Below are 16,875 nucleotides of genomic sequence, written 5' to 3'. Positions count from 1 at the left end.
CACTCTCTAGGCAATAGCTCCGGTGGGGCCCTCTGCTCCTCTCCACCAAGGAAACCACAAAGGAGTTCCTGGGATGGCACATGGAAATCCTAGTCTGTATATTCACCTGGGAATTCCGTACTAATAATTATTCTTAAAAAAAAAAAAATGACAGGCGCGGGTGGTGCATGCCTGTGTCCTAACACTTGGGAGGCTGAGACAGGAGGACACAGGTTCACAGCCAGCCTCAACACTTAGCGAGGCCCTCTGCAACTCAGTGAGACCCTGATCAAAAAATAAAACAGGGCTGGGGTTGTAGCTCACAAGCAGAATACTCCTGGGTTCAGTCCCCTGCTTTACACCCATACACACACGAAAAAGAAAAAGAAAAATCTCTAATTGTAAACCCATATTAATTTTATGTATTAATGGAGGACTTGGTGTGACATTTTCATATATACATATTATGTATACGGATCAAATCCAACCTCCTTTTTGTATACGCTATCCACCCCCCCTAAAAATTATTATTTTTTGTGAAACTGGGGATTGGACTCAGGAACATATTACCACCGAGTTATATCCCCAGCCCCTTTTCTCTTTCCTTCCAGTTTATCTCCCTCCCTCCCCATACTAGAGATTGAACCCAGGGGTCTTCTACCTCTGAGCTCCACCTCCAGCCCTATGTTTTAAAAAATTTGAAACAGGGCTTCACTAAATTGCTGAGGCTGGCCTCAAATTTGTGATCCTCCTGTCTCCACCTCCTATGTACTGGGATCACTGGCATGTGCCACTGTGCCTGGCCCCATAAAGACATGTTTTAAATGCTTTTGGGAAGCTTGTCACCCAAAGAAACTGCTGCAGCGAACTCCATTTAAGCTGTAAGTAATTTTACTTGCAAATCACCTTTTAGCAATTTAACAGTTTTATAAGTTTGTGGTTTTAGGCAGTGGGGTTACCATTTTCAATTATGAATCACCGCTGCCTTAGTTTTTAGTAATGATGATAATGTCAATGATGATTGGCAGAGGCAAAGGCCACGTGGACCAGGAGCTGGGCACCGAAGAAAAAGCCTCTGGACTAGAAGAAGAAAAACGCTGCCGGGCGGGGGGCACACACTTGTCATCCCAGCGTTCAGAAGGCTGAGACCGGAGGATCGTGGTTCGCGGACAGCCTCAGCTACTTAGTGAGGTCCTCTGTCACTTAGTGAGACCTTGTTTCAAAAATAAAGAATACAAATAGGGATGGGGGTGTAGCTCGGAAGTAGAATGTCCCTAGGTTCCAAGAAGAAGAAGAAGGAGAAGGAGGAGGAAGAGGAGGAGGAGGAGGAGGAGGAGGAGAAGAAGAAGAAGAAGAAGAAGAAGAAGAAGAAGAGGAGGAGGAGGAGGAGGAGGAAGAGGAAGAAGAATGCTTTCAGAACAATCAATCCCCTTGTGACTTAAAAATCAGACTCTGAGCCGGGCATGGTGGCACACACTTTTCATCCCAGGACTCGGGAGGCTGAGACAGGAGGATCGTGGTTCACAGCCAGCCTCAGCTACTTAGTGAGGCCCTCCCCAACTCAGTGAGACCCTGTTTCAAAATAAAGAATAAAAAATAGGGCAGGGGGTGCAGTTTGGAGGTAGGGTGCCCCTGGGGTCCATCCCTAGTACCACAAAAAAGAAAGAAAGAAAGAAAGAAAGAAAGAAAGAAAGAAAGGAAAAGAAAGGAAGGAAGAAAGAAAGAAAACAAACCAGACCCTTCATTGCAAATGGAAACTTGTTAAGGTCAAAACAAAAACCCCTCGATTCCCTTGTCTAGGGCCAGGCCTTAAGGTCAAAAGGAAAATAAACAGAGCTCTAGGCCCAGGCAAACCGCAGGGCTGGCGCAGCTCCCTGCCCTGTCCTCTGGGAGCCCGAGGGCCCTGGAACCAAAGGGCTTGGCCCCACGGGGAGGCTGTGGCTGGTGCCGGGGCTCCACGCTGGACCCTTCCGCTCCAGGGGCAGCTACGGCCCCCTCTGGCTTCCAGGGGAGCTGCGTACTGGGCGTCCTTGTGCACCTGCGATCTCTGCTGAGATCTCTGCGGGATTCGCACAGGAAGAATGAGCCTCCAGCGTCTAGCGTGACACCCCACCGCTTTCAGCTTCCTTGCCCCGGGCTCTGCTGGCCTGGCTAACTCGCGGGGACAGCGGTCAGAGAGACATGTTCCCTGGCAAAGAGTCACTACATCTGGCTGGGGAGAGACATGCAGAAACCAGGCTTCGGAGATGCACACAATTAAATACGCATGACGGAAGCCGAGCGTGGTGGCGCACGCTTGTAATACCAGCATTTGGAGGCTGAGACAGGAGGATCGCGGCTCGAGGACAGCCTCAGCTACTTAGTGAGAGGCTCTTTGCAACTCAGTGAGACCCTGTTTCAAAATAAAGAATTAAAAATAGGGGGTGCAGCTCGGAGGTAGAATGTCCCTGGGTTCCAGCCCTAGTACCGCAAAAAGAAAAAAAAAAAATGTACAGTGTAAGCGGCAACCACCCGGCTTACACCAAGGGGTGAAGAAGACCACGGGAGTTTCCCGCCTTTGGAGCCATGTCCAGGAGACTGGAAACACAACCGCTAGCAATGCCATTGGTGAGAAGACGGACAGGACAGGAAAGGGTGCAGAATCTCAGCCCTCCACACCTGAGCTGGGAGCCAGGCCGGGAAGAGACACGCGGTTACACGGGGGCTTCTGGCCGGCCTTCTGCACGCAGAGCAGGCTGGGGGGGCGCCTGGGCCGCCCCTCACACGGCGCTGTACAAAAGAGGAGCTAGCCCGGGAAGGTGTGTGCGAGCCCAGCTCCCAAGCCAGTTTCTCTCCAGAAAAATCAGGACAGTGCCCAGCTACCCACAGGCCTGTGCGGCTGTGACAGCCACAGGGAAGTGGAGGGAAAGGAAGCCCCCTGTACGTGCATCTTTTGGGGTCAGTGTGCTGCCGCTGTGCTTAATTTAAAAATCACCACAGGACGACTATTCTAAGGACAGTCCTTCACCCGCTAATGGGTTCATACATATTAATCACACTTAGTCTTTCCAAAGGAAAATAAATAGAATCTCTGTGGCTAACATGATGTTGTTTTATCTTGCTATGCAATTATTTTCCTAGCATCTTGTTAGCTGTGACCTCTCTTCCTCAGCAGCTCTCGTCTCTAAATAAATTTTAGTAGATTTGTATGATTCTTCAAGGGCCATGCATTTGTGGATTTGGGTATCTTTTTCCCCCCAATAAACTTTTAGAATTGCTTTTGATAAATGCAACCTAGCAAAGTGACCCAAAGTTTTTTGTTGTTATTATTATTATTATTATTATTATTATTATTATTATTATTTTTGCAGTACAGGAGATTGATCCCGGAGACATCACCTCCAAGCTACACCTCCAACCTTATTTTTAAATATTTATTGTGAAACAGGGTCTCACTGAGTTGCAAAGGACCTCACTAAGTAGCTGAGGCTGTCGTCGAACTGCGATCCTCCTGTCTCAGCCTCCCGAATGCTGAGATTACAAACATGTGCCACCACGCCGGGGTCTGACCCAAGTTTTGAATGTTGAAATTTTCTGAAACAAGGGGTCAGTGAACTGGGAACCCTGGGGTCTAATCTGGCCCCCCTGCCTGTTTTTGTAAATAAAGTTTTATTAGAACACTATGCCCATTCAATTTGTGTATCGTCTCCGGCTGCTTTCCCAAGACAAGGGCGGAGCTGAGCAGGTGCAAAAGGCTCGAGCCTGGGATCCTCCTGCCTCAGCCTCTCGAGTCCTAGGATCACAGGTGTGTGCCACTGCGCCCAGCTTGATTTCTGTGTTTCTAATAAAACTCCGGGTGATGCTGTTGGACGTTGGACCACACGTTGAGTAGCAAATGTCTGATATTTTTAGCTGGCAGCAGAGCTACCAGTGGCATTGCTAGCAGAGTGTTTAATAGAGCAGCCAGTGCATCAGGAGGAAACCGCTTCCCGTGTTTTACGTGAAGCCGAGAGCGCAGGCCCCGGGGACTCACCTTCTTCAGTATCTCGGTGTTCAGCAGCATGTAGATGTCGATCGTACGACTTTCTTCTCTCGGGAGAGTACTGAGGTTGCACCGCAGTGTGAGGCACGAAATCCCCGGCTTCTCACAGTCCTGGGAAGAAAAAAATCAGAGAGGAGTCAAAGGCTGCTAAGAACAAAGTCAAAGCCGCGGCCATGGATAGAACCACAGCTCCAGAGCCCCTGTCCTGGAGGTTAAGTCAGTTCCAGGCAGAGGAAATGTGGAGGAAAATGTAGCCGAGTGCGAGAGCTTGCAGAGCGTGTGCAAGGCCCCGGGTTCCATCCCCAGAATCAATCAATCAATCTCTCTCTCTCTCTCTCTCTCTCACACACACACACACACACACACACACACACACACACACACACACACTCTCTCTCTCTCTCTCTATATATATATATATAGTGTTTATATATATTATATTATTAATATATTAATATTACACTAATATAATTTATATATTACTATTATAGTAATTATTTATTAATTATAATTAATTATTATATTATATATAGTTTATATATTAATATTATATATAATATATATTTTTTCACATATATATATATGAAAAAAATAACTATTCTTTGTGGCCACCAGAGGGCGCCAGCGGGATTTCCAGCCTGGCCGGCACCAGTGCCCGCTTCCAGGTCAAGCCACTTTGAGAAAGCAGCTTTGTGGTTAATCCTACCCAAAGGCAGGCTTTCACAATGGAAACCAAACATTTTTAAAAAAGAGAAACACGTTTACTTATTCCAATAGTCTCTGCCTGCGCTTTGAACGCACGGAGCATTTCCTATGTTACGCACGGTCTGATACACACTCCGGGTAGCTTTGAGGTTGGGTAAATTAGGATAGGAAGTTATGTGATTCTTGCTCCAGAAAACACATTTGTTTCCAAAACAGATGGAAATTCCAGGGGGCAAAAGAGGAGTCTTTCTGGTTTGGGCTGTGGGGTTGCAAATGTGTCCTTGTACCTTCACAATGATTCGTTTGCAGTGAAGTTTTCAGCCAGACAGCCATGCCTAGAACACACCTGGCTATTACTACATCTACCGATTCTGAGGGCTTTTAAAACTAGAGGGGCCATTTTTACTGTGTGAGTGGAAGAACCCAATCCTTTCAAGTGGTAAAGATGGGAGGGAGCAAGGAAGGAGATGATAGATGTGAGCTGAGCCCACGCTGGACCAGGAGCTGAGAGATGGAACCAGGGCTGGTGCCGCTCGCGGGGCGAGCGCGTGTCTGAGGGTGTGAGGTCCGGGTTCCACCCCCAGCACTGCGGGAAAATGTTAACTAAAGATACAGGGAAAGGAAGCTTTGGGAAGAATTGATTCTGCTTTCGATATCTTCACTCTTTAAATAAAAAATAACGCCGGGCATGGTGGCGCACGCTTGTAATCCCCGTGCTTGGGAGGCGTAGACAGGAGGATCGCTCAGGTTCAGAGCCAGCCACGCTGGTTTAAGAGACCCTGTTTCCAAAGAAAAAAATAATAAAATAGGTCTGGGAGTATAGCTCGGAGGTAGAAGGGTTTCCAGGAACCCCAGTACCACCAAAACAATAAAAAATAAAAAATAAATAAAAATATATGCAGTAAGTAAACAGACCAACTCCTAACTGTGTATCTTGATAATTTTTACATATGTTTATGCCTGAAGAACCTTCACCCTGACCATGGTGTAGAATATTTATGTTACCTAAGCACATGCCCCTAAGCCCCACCCTATTCCTCCCTAGTGCCCACCATCCTGCCCTCCAGCACCATTGGCTAGTTTTTGCTATTTCTGTATTTTATATGCATGAAATATTCTAGTCTGTGTCCTTTTGTCTTTAAGTTCTTTCACTTACAACATGTCTGTGAGATGTACTTATGCTGTGTGTAGCAGTGGTTTGATATTTTTAACTGCTGTGTAATGTTCCAGGGCATGGATATACCACAACTATTTACTCATTTTTCTGTTGATATATATCTGAAGTATTCGCAGGTTTTGGCTATGATAAGATTGCTATGAACACTCTTGTCCTTGTTCTCAGCTGACACATGCACTCATTCCTCTTGGTTATAGACCTAGGGATGGTATATATTACTAGGTCATAGAATACATATATTTTTAGTTTCAGTAGATACCGTTAAACAGTTTCCCAAAGTGGTTGTCCAAGAACCGTCGCTCTTTCGAACTGTACTATTTGGAGAAGTATCTTTCTTTGTGCTCGGTGGGTTACAAAGGTTTTTCCTATTGTTGGGGGCGAATGACATTCAGAATATAAATTTAACCCTCGGATTGAAACCTCAGGCTTGTGACTTCCGAAGCCAACTGATGAAAACCAGACTTGGAAAATAGCAAACAGAAACCCGGCCTCTGATCATCTCGGACGTGCCCTCCTCCTGCGGACCACCCACGTCACCCCGGCCACCAAGCGAATCCTTACCAGGACTTTCCTTCCGGACTTCGTGAAGAAAGCAAATATCGTGTGGAAGATGTTTTCCTGCTCTTGTGGGATGATGCAGGGGGTCGGGTTTCTCTGGAAAGAGCAGTTTCCCTTCTCCTGGCCCACCTGAAAACGAAAAGGAGGCTGTCAAAATGGTCCCAAGAATGGGTGCTGCTCCCGCAGGCTCTTAATCTGTAGAGACAGTAGCAGTAGAACCCAGGCTCTCTTTTCTCATTATTTGTTTTCTGGTGGACAAGAATGGTTAAATTTCAAGATGGGGTCTCACTGAGATGCCCAGACCGGGCATCTCGAGTCCTGGGTTCAAGCGGTCCTCCGCCTGAGCCTCCCCAGCAGCTGGAACTACAGACGCTCAATGCCGCACCTGACTCCGGCCAAAAAGTTTTAAGGCGGAAGTTGTAGCATCCACAGGACCAGAGAGAGCTGGGTGTGGCGGCACACACCTCTAATACCAGTACTTGGGCGGGTGAGACAGGAGGAGCACAGGTTTGAGGCCAGCCTCAGCAACCTAGTGAGACTGTGTTTCATAAAATTTTTTAATTGTTGCATTGTAATCATGCATCAAGATGGAGTTCACAGTGCTAGCGGCAGCGGCACATATGCACACAATATCTGGTGAGCCCTCCAGCCTCCAGCCCATGCCCCTTATCCCCCCTCGCCTTGCACAACATTGTGACCAGCATTGGTCAATTTGTGCGTGTACAAATCAGGCCTCCCTCTGCGAGGTCCCTGACCCTCACTCCATTAAGGCCCAACTATGGAGCCAGCCCAGGTGTTGGCCAATGGAGGCATGGATTACAAAACTATGGGATGGCCACACAACGGACGTCTACTCAGCTATGAAGAAGGACAAAAATACATCACTGGCAGGAAAGTGGATGGATGGAGAGCGTTATACTGACATTAGTCAGTCACAGAAAAGCAGAGTCAGATGATTTCTCTCATATGTGGGAGAAATCGGGACACAGGGGGGACTCTAGACAAGAAAAGTTTAAAAAAGGCTGGGGGTGTGACTTGGAGGTAGAACGGCCCTGGTTTAGTCCCCTGCACCACACACATCAGCACCACCCGCAGCACCACCGCAACAACGAAGCCACCACAACAAAGGGCCAACTTAGAGAAAACGGTGATCTTAGGTCCCTAAATAACCGGGACGGCACACAGCCCACAAAGGAGACGCAACGAGGAAACAGGTTAGACTCAACAACAGGACAGACTGCACTCCATCAGCACGCACGGCACCCCGCGGCAGTGCCCTCGATGGGCGCGGGTCACTTGTGGACACACACAGGTGAGAGTCCAGATCTGGAGCTCAGGGAGCTCAGACCTTAAGCTCCATAACTGGACTTTACGTGATGGGCCGCTGTCAGAAGCTTCCAGAAAGTCCCCATGGAGCCTGGAACTTTCTGGGTGCTAGAAAACCCCATAGGCGCTCTTCTTGAGACGGAGCGAGGGTATCATGGACTGCTCTGGGTTCTCGTCTCTGTTCCAACTAGAGTATCAACCACATACGAGGCCATTTATTTTTTAATTTTTTTTATTTTTGCGGTACTGGTGATGGAACCCAAGGGTATTCTACCTTCAAGCTACACCTCTCAGCCTTGTTTTTTATACTTTATTTTGAAACAGGGTCTCCCTGAGTAGCTGAGGCTGGCTGCGAACACGGGTCCTCCTGTCTCAGCCTCCCCAGTGCGTCCGGCTCATATGAGGTCATGTAAATGTGGGGCTCTGTTAACAAAGAGAGCCAGGCGGCCGCCGCGTGGGTCCAGCAGGTCATCAGAGGCACCAGCTCCTTCTTGAGTGATTCTGAGTCTGCTGCTGACCACACAGTGGAGGTGCCAAGCGGTGGACACAGAAACAAAACATATCTGAACAATGGCGGGCAGACTTGCAGGTGCATCTATTTTAGAACACATTTTTTTTTTTTTTTGGTATTGGATATTAGGGATTGAATTCAGGCATATTTTTCCTCTGAGCTATACCCCCAGCCCTACTTTATTTTTCATTTTGGAACAGGGTCTTTTTAAGTTGTTGAGGGTTTCACTAAATTGCTGAGACTGGCCTGCGGTCCTCCTGTCTCAGCCTCCTGAGCACTGGGATCACAAGTGTCGCCGCCACGCCTGGCTTAGAACAACATCTTTTTGATGTCTGCATTAGGGGATTATTGAAAAATGTCTTCTTTACACTGTCATATCAGACTGGTTGTCGCTGAAGACTGGCCAGGCTAATTAATAATTAGTCATTCATAATTTAGGGTTGTGTTTATCATCCACTGCTAACCTGAGTCTTCTGTTTAAACTTCCCTATCTTCAATACCCTGGAGTAAAACAGTGTATCTGAATTTATTCAACAACGTTTCAACTCCTCATTCCCACTAGAGAGTAAGGTTTAAAGTTTTTACATTAAAAACTTCAAACTCAAAGCTGACAGTGCTAACCCTTTTACAGTAAACTATAAAACAAGGCCATCAGAATTTGCTAAATTAGTCTCAATTTGTGTCTGTGTTCTGTACAAATTCCAAGACATAGTGCATATGTCTGGAAATACGGTGAAGATTTATTTCTTCAAATTAACTATTAGAAAAGAGAATGTTGCCCTTAAAAGTGTCTCACAGTTTGGAATTTAACTGTCCTTTAAAATCTCTCCCAAGCAGGGCCTGGAAATTACTTCATCTGAACCACAAAATTTGGGGAAGAAATGGTCTGAACCGACACTGGTTTGGGATGGTGCTAGAAGCTATTAGGAGAACGAAAGGAAGGGAAGCAATGGGGGTGAAGGAGACCTGGTGATCTCCTCCAGGGGCACGATGGTGGGCAGTTATGATGAAAACTTTAAGGCCGGTTTCAGAAAGCGATACGCGTGCTTTTGATGTGGTGAGGACCACGCATGTTCACTTACGAGACACACGAGGAAAACAACGGCTACAGCGTTGTGCAAATGGATGTTTGTGGGCCGCAATAAAACTTCAGATGTGTATTTGAAAAGTTCGGCTTCAGATCATCCAGACAAGCAAAGGATGATGTGGTCTGGGAAGCTGTCAACTCAAAAAGCAGCTTAGTGATATCGATCGCGAAAGATGCAGGCGCGGATAAAATTACTTGTGAGAGCCGGGCGTGGTGGCGCGCGCTTGTCATCCCAGCATTTGGGAGGCTAAGAGTGGAGGATCGCGGCTCACGGACAGCCTCAGCTACTCAGCGAGGCCCTCTGCAACTCAGTGAGACCCTGTTTCAAAATAAAGAATAAAAAATAAGACTGGGGGTGTAGCTCGGAGGTACGATGCCACTGGGTTCCATCCCCAGTACCACACAAAAAATTATTTGTGAACAAATGGAAAAAGTGTTATGAACTAATGCTATTCTTAAATGCTTTTAAAGCAAGTACATAATTAAATACCGTAACTCACTCTAGTCCATTCATTTCCCAACATTTTTTAAAGCTGAACTAAAGTTCACATTCCCTATAACGCACAGATTTTAAGTGGATCGCTTGATGAATGTTGACAGATGAGATCGTCCAGTAATTACCATCCCAAGGAAATCACAAAACATGCCACGACTCCAGAAAGTTCCCTCTGCTCCCTTTCTGGTCTATTCTGGCCTCTTACCACAAAGATAATCACAGTAATGATTCTAATTAAGTTGGCAAAAAAAAAAAAAAAGGTCAGCTTACCTATCAGGTGGGTGGTGGCTGTGCTGTTTGGGGCTGCACTATATTTAGGCGTGTAAGGCGCACGGTGCAGAGAAAGCAGGTGCGTCACAGGACACCTGAAAACTCGGCTGTGCGTGCCCAAGGCTCTGGACGCCCCTCCTCTTTCCCTGCGACACACATTGGCCACCTTCCCTGTTGTCCTCTGGGGTGGACAGCGGCTGACAGGGGCCTCTGGAAGATGGTCTCCCACGGCCCCGTGAGGACCACCAGGGCAGTCTGGGTCTAGACCAACAGAACCTCTGAGTTCTCCATGATGCATTCATCCCTAAAGGAACACTGAAGGTTGTCAGGCGGTGCACGGCATCGGTTTGGACCAGCTAAGACCCAGTGGCGGTCCCGGGCCACCAAAGCAGGCACTGTTCTGTGTGTTCAGCGGCTGAGTGACGGCCACAAACCCACAAGGCAGATGCGCTTGTCACGCCCACTTCCCAGACGGGGAAGCCGCGAGTCCAGAAAGGACAGAAGACCAGCCAAGTCCCCACAGCTAGCAGGCTACACTACACTACCAGTGTGGCCTGGACACACACCATCCAGCTCCAGAGACCTGCCAACCCACACCACGGGGGCAAAAGTGCCTGCAGGGCGGGGGGGAGGCCTGGCTGCATTGCGCGATGGTGGGCCGGCCTAGAGGGCACACAGAGCACCCTGGGGTGTTGTTTCTGGACATCGGCTCCCAGATCACACAGTCCCGTGGCCTCAGCTGACAGATAAGAAACCCGAGGCCCTGAGTTCAGCGATTTGCCCCAGGTCACGTGGCTGGTGGTTGGCTGTGTCTGGCACCCGGCAAAGGAATTCTGTGCACAGAGGCTCTGGGGGAACATTCCACAGTCCCTGGCTGCAGCCTCGCTCCGCGTCCTATGGCTGCGCCCCAGGTTCCTCCCCCAGCGGCCCCTGTCAGCCGCTGTCCACCCCAGAGGACAACGAGGAAGGTGGCCCCCATAAGATGAGGACAATGGTCTACATGGTTGTGCTGAGATGCTCGCGGCGCACTTAAGAGGACGAGCTGTGAGCTGTCCTCAGCGCACAGGGTCCGGTGATCTCACGATACACAGATAGCAATTGCTGACCACTGGCCTGCACATCTGGGTACTGAATATCTTCTTTGTGCAAAATCAAGGGGAGTGACACTTTCTTCCCATCACAGGCAATCCGAGCACCACCCTGCCCGAGTCCAACAGCTTCATTTCCTTGGCTGGCCCAGGGCGCCGTGGTGACCGCCGCCCAAGCTCATCTCTGTCCACTCACTTCTTACGTATTTCCCTGACTTAATGTGAAAGGACACGGGTCTCCCGGAACACAGAGGCCCTAACATGGCCCTATCTCTGGGCCTATAGCCTGCGGGGATGGGGGTCCTCTGGTCCTTTTAAAGTCAGGCCCCAATCACATCACCTGAGGAACTGACTCAGCTGCTCACGGTCCCTCTCTCTACTGATTCCAGATGTGAACAGGAGACCCCTAGTGAATAGGAGGCACTGTCCCAGCAGGCAGGTGCTGGCAGACTCCTTACGACACCCATGTGCAGGGAGTTCCATCCTTGGGTATCGTCTGACTGCCTCAGTCAGTACCGATCAACTGGCATCTCTCCCACCGAAGACTTTGCCAGCTCTGTGGGAAATCTCTCCTTGCTATTTTGGGATAGTTCATTAATTGTTGTTGGCCATCGTTTCCCACAGTGCTGCCTTAGAAGCTGTTCCTCCCATCTACCTGCGGCCCATACGTCTGAATCATCTCCTCTCCCTTTCTCCGTCCCTCACCCTTGCCAGGTAACCACACTTCTAATTCTATGAGATCCACTCTGGAGCATCCGCGTACGGTGAGAACACGCGGTCTTTCTGTGTCTGGCATATTTCATGTAATATAATGTCCTCCAGGTTCTACCATCTTGCTGCAAACAATAGAATGTCATTCTTTTTTTTTTACAGCTGAATAATATTCCATTGTTAAACTGGACCATGCCCGAAAGTAAAATTGGGGCGTGAGCCCAGGAACAGCAGAACAGAGACATCTATCCGGGGTGTACCGCAGCAGATGGTGGTGGCGGCTCTCAATTTTCATCCCCGCTTCACAGATGAGGACTGAAGCCCAGAGAGGTTAAGTCACCTGTCCTGGATGTCTAAGCTCTGAGGGCAGGAGAAGCACATCTCCAGAGTCCTCGGCAGGACGCTCCTGGTCCCACACCAGCTTTCTCCCAACCGGGCCACATGGATGCAGTTCTGTTCAGGGCAGCCCAAATCCACGGTCTGTCCGTCCATTCCCAGCCCCTACTGTGACTCTAAGCCTTTCCTACGAGTTGATCCCTGCACTAGGAAATCGTCCCTCTCTTGATCTGCATTTCTGATGCATAGGAAGTGGCCTTTGGGAGCATCAAAGAATAAAGAGAACATCTAGAGGGTAAAGAGGAGGGGAAGGGAACCCGAGTCTGTGTGACTCAGAGGGGCACGCGGCGGACCCGAGTCCAGAGAGCCCAGCTCAGCACGGGCACAGGCTGAATGAATACTGGGGAGCAGCAGCCAGAAACGAGGGGGGAAGGTGAGCCCCAACAGAGGGGGGCTGCTGTGGAGTCCATGTACTCCCCAAATTCATGTGCCAGAAAACGTGATCCCTATAGCCAGGTATGGTGGCATGTGCCTGTAATCCCAGTACTCGGGAGGCTGAGGGAGGAGGATCGCAGGCTTGAGGTCAGCCTTGGAAACGTAGAGAGACTTTCAGCTACTTAGTGAGATGCTACTTCAAAAAAATATATATATATAATATATATAATATATAATATATTATATATATATATATATATATATATATATAGAGAGAGAGAGAGAGAGAGAGAGAGAGAGAGAGAGAGAACGAACTGAGGGTATAGCTCAGAGGTAGAACACCCTGGGTTCAATCCACAGTATCACAACAATGAAGAAGAAGTTGGAGGAGGAGGAAGGAAGAGGAGGAGGAGAAAGAAAAGAGAAAGAAGAAACAAAAGGTGGGAGAAGAAGTTTAATCCCTACAGTCACAGGTTAATAGTATTTGGCCCTGGGGCCCGTGAGAGGTGTTTGGGGGGCCCGAGGACTCCGCCTTCATAGATGGATTAAGCCATTTGAGGATTAGTGGACCGATGGGCAATCACCACGGGCGGGGCTCTGTTCCATAAAAGGGGGCGCTCTCTGGCTAGCCTGCTCTGTCTCCCTGCGAGGCCCCCTCCATATTGTGATACAGCCCAGAGCCCTCGCCGGAGGCTGCGCCGCCTCCTGGCCTTCTCAGCCTCCAGTACTGTGAGCTCAATAGCCTCTCTTCTTTATGAATGAATGCCAGCCTGCGGCTTTTGGTGACAGCAACGGAAAACACACTCAGACAAGGACCCTGAGGCAAATCTTAGGAGTGGGGTGAGCGCAAGTGGTCTGTGGGAGCCAGGGGAGGCAGGGGATTCATCATCGGAGCCATGCGGATCAACATGTCTCCAAACTGAAGGCGCTCGCTCTTCCTCAGGCATGTGGCATTGTTAGTGGATTTTTTGTGGGGTGAGGCATAGACATCTCCTTTCTATCAGCATCAACCCTGCCTCTTGACCACAGTCCAGCTGGCTGGGGTTTCAGGGAGGGGAGGATCCCCCAAATGTCCCTGGCTGGATGCCCCTTGGATGCTGGGCACAGCCAATAAAAAAGGGGACTGAAGACCGCGTTCACATAGGAACAAACCCAATTCAGCCCAGCTTGGAGCCCTCCTGGGTTTGGTTCTTGGGTAAAGACTGATCTGAAAGCTGTTTGTTGAGCTGACTTGGATTAAAGGGGGAGGCAGAGGTTCATTTCTGAGCACATGTGTTTCGTGTTAACTCCTGTTTCTCTGTTAACCACTGGCTTTCTGCTCTCGGTTACAACTCTGGGCCCCGCTTCTCTGTCTCATGCTACACAACCACAGCTGATGGCAAGTGGGGGAACGTGCCCAGCCCCCTGACCTGCAGCCTGCTCCTCCGAATTCACACGCCCTTCGAGGCCGAGACCCCAGGCAATGTTCTGAATGCCTGCCCTGCTAATTCAATTATCTACCACCTGCTCTGGAAACCAAGGTGGCGGAATTCTATGTGTCCCCGTTCTTCTGTGGGAGGCTTAAAATTTGCCATGATGGTCATTGTCCTATTAATTGTAGGATATCAGGGCTGTAAATCAAAATTATACTCATAAAATGACTAGGAAATAATACCAGTTGGTTAACTGTGCTGACCCTAAGATGTTCACTACTAGAACAATAAGATAGCCACATACTTTCCATCCTGCAAAACATAAACTATACTCACAGTTGCTTTGTAATTTAATAGCCTTTCATTTTATATTTTATATTAAACCACGATGCTTTGATTGACTATTGAAAGTTCCTTGGTACTGACAAAAGAATAACAAACTATGATATTAGCATTACTATTATTACAAAATATTGTTCTTTTCTGTTTTTTAAATAACCATGACCCATGACCCAAGGATTGTGGTGCACACCTGCAATCCCAGTACTTGGGAGGCTGAGATAGGAGGGTTGCAGGTCCCAAGCCAGCCTCAGCAGCTTAGTGAGGCCCTCTGCAACGCAGTGAGACACTGTTTTAAAAACGAGAGGAGCCGGGCGTGGTGGCGCACGCTTGTAATCCCCGCGCTTGGGAGGCGGAGACAGGAGGATCGCGCAGGTTCGGAGCCAGCCGCGCTGGCTTAGGAGACCCTGTTTCCAAAAATATAATAGGTCTGGGAGTGTAGCCCAGAGGTAGAAGGGCTTCCAGGAACCCCAGTACCACCAAAAAGAAAAAAAAAAAAGAGAGAGGAGGGTTCAGGGTAAAGCTCAGTGTCAGAATGTCCCCGAGTTCAATCCTCAGCACCACAAAAGTAAATAAACAAAAAATCATGAATCATATCTTTAATTTTATAAGTATGTACTAATTGTACTAATTAGCAAGGTTCCGTGTGCCATTTCTATACGTGCATCTAGAATATACTGATCAAATCCAACCTCCTTTTTTTATACCCTCTTCCGCCATAAAACTCATTATTTTTATTTTTATTTTTTTACTGAAGGTGAAACTGAGGAGATAGAAAGGAAATAGGCAGATAGGGAAAAGGCCTCGGTAGAAAAAAGTTAATTTCCTGAGTTTCCTGAGGGACGACAAATGCCTGAAACTCCAAAGGCTCAGAGATAAGAAGGCCAGAGCTTCACAAAGCCATCTGAATTTCCTAATCAACAAACCCACCGAGCAAGTCTGGCATTCCTGAAAGGAGACCCTTCAAAGGACTTGCAAATGCCCTATGCAAATTCTCCTTGGAATCCCAAGAGTCACCCTCACCAAAAACGGACTTGCAAGCGGTCAGGTTTTGACCAGTCGGATGGCAAAGTGGGGACTTTCCCGCTCGGGACCCCCTCCCCTTCTGGGGAGCTGTTCTTTCTCTCGCAGGTCGTGTTGGCCCTGAGAGAAGGCAGAGTGCATCTGAGGGCACGTGGCTTGGGCGACTCTCGAGTAGTGACCTGAAGGCCTCTGCTGGACATCATGGCTGGCCAGGCCCCTAGAGGTGACCTGCTCCTCTTTTCTGGCAGATCGCGTGGACTCTGGGAGAAAGTAGTTTGCAACTGATGGGCACTTGGCAGAAAGCAGCCTGCACCTGAAGGCAATTCGGCTTGGGCTACTCTCAAGTATTGTCCTGAAGGCAGCTGCTGGACCCAGAGTTCCAGCCCGTTTGGGGTCTTCAGCCACCCTCTCCCCATTCCCTGCTGCTTCCAATAAACCTTTTACTCCCCTTCCTGAGGTCTGCGGGTGTCATTCTTCGCTCACTGTAGACAAGAACTCGTCGGGTTTTCTCTCAAGAACCCCCCGTTTCAAATCCCTGGGATGTTCTATCTTTGAGCTAAACTCCCAGCTCTTTTGATTTTTTATTTTGAAGCAGGGTCTAAGTTGCCATGGGTCTCACTAAATTGCTGAGGCTGGCCTCGAACCTGTGCTCCTTCAGTCTCAGACTCCCAAGCACGAGATGATATTATTTAGGTAATAAATCCTGAGACAAATATTTTCATGTTTACTATTCATTCCATGGCTTTATAATAAAGCAAACTCAGGATAACCTATCATGATACAGCGAGATTTATGTTGCCAAAGTGTTCCAAGGTAGAGGGCACAATGTCTCCGTGCATGCACCATACCACTGCAAGGGGCTGGGGGTTCACAAAGGCGCCCTTTGGCATATCCTTTTGGCAAGTGATAGGTTCTTTCACTTTGTGGAAAGAGATCCTTTGTCAGTTTGGCAAGTTGTGATTCTTCTGATATTTACCTCTGTGTGTAGCTCGAACTTCCAATGTGTTCATACAGATGGACGAAGATTCAGGATGCAAAATGCTTCAAACAGCATGACATGAAGTAGGTTAGCACGAGGCCCTGGATATATAGTCCTTTCCAGACGTGGTGCTCATTTCAAGAGCCAGATCAATAAAGAACTCATGCCGGGCACGGTGGCGCACGCTTGTGATCCCCGCGCTTGGGAGGCAGAGACAGGAGGATCACGCAGGTTCGAAGCCAGCCTCGTGCGCCGGCTTAGGAGACCCTGTTTCCAAATAAAAATGTAAAAAAAAGGTCTTGGAGTGTAGCCCGGAGGTAGAAGGGCTTCCAGGAACCCCGGTACCACCAAATAAATAAATAAATAAATAAATAAATAAATAAATAAATAAATAACTCAAAGAGTGAGCCAGTCGTGGTGGC

At 48.4% G+C, this 16,875-nt stretch overlaps 1 protein-coding gene across 1 annotated transcript in view; it reads right to left on the bottom strand.

Moving 5' to 3' along the window:
* The window catches only part of ITGA9 (integrin subunit alpha 9), a gene marked incomplete at both ends in the record, with an annotated part of 279,709 nt that overhangs the window by 18,109 nt on the left and 244,725 nt on the right, over window positions 1-16,875 (bottom strand). Inside the window, 2 exons of the mRNA XM_080715880.1 lie at window positions 3,992-4,111; window positions 6,444-6,569. Of these exons, the coding sequence (XP_080572006.1) occupies window positions 3,992-4,111; window positions 6,444-6,569 (246 nt within the window). The remainder of the gene's footprint in view (window positions 1-3,991; window positions 4,112-6,443; window positions 6,570-16,875) is intronic.

This window comes from Muscardinus avellanarius, assembly GCF_963383645.1.
Source record: "Muscardinus avellanarius genome assembly, chromosome: 18".
NCBI classification, from domain to species: domain Eukaryota; kingdom Metazoa; phylum Chordata; class Mammalia; order Rodentia; family Gliridae; genus Muscardinus; species Muscardinus avellanarius.
The sequence above is the reverse complement of the archived record's forward strand: the minus strand, read 5'-3'. Positions and strand labels throughout refer to the sequence as shown.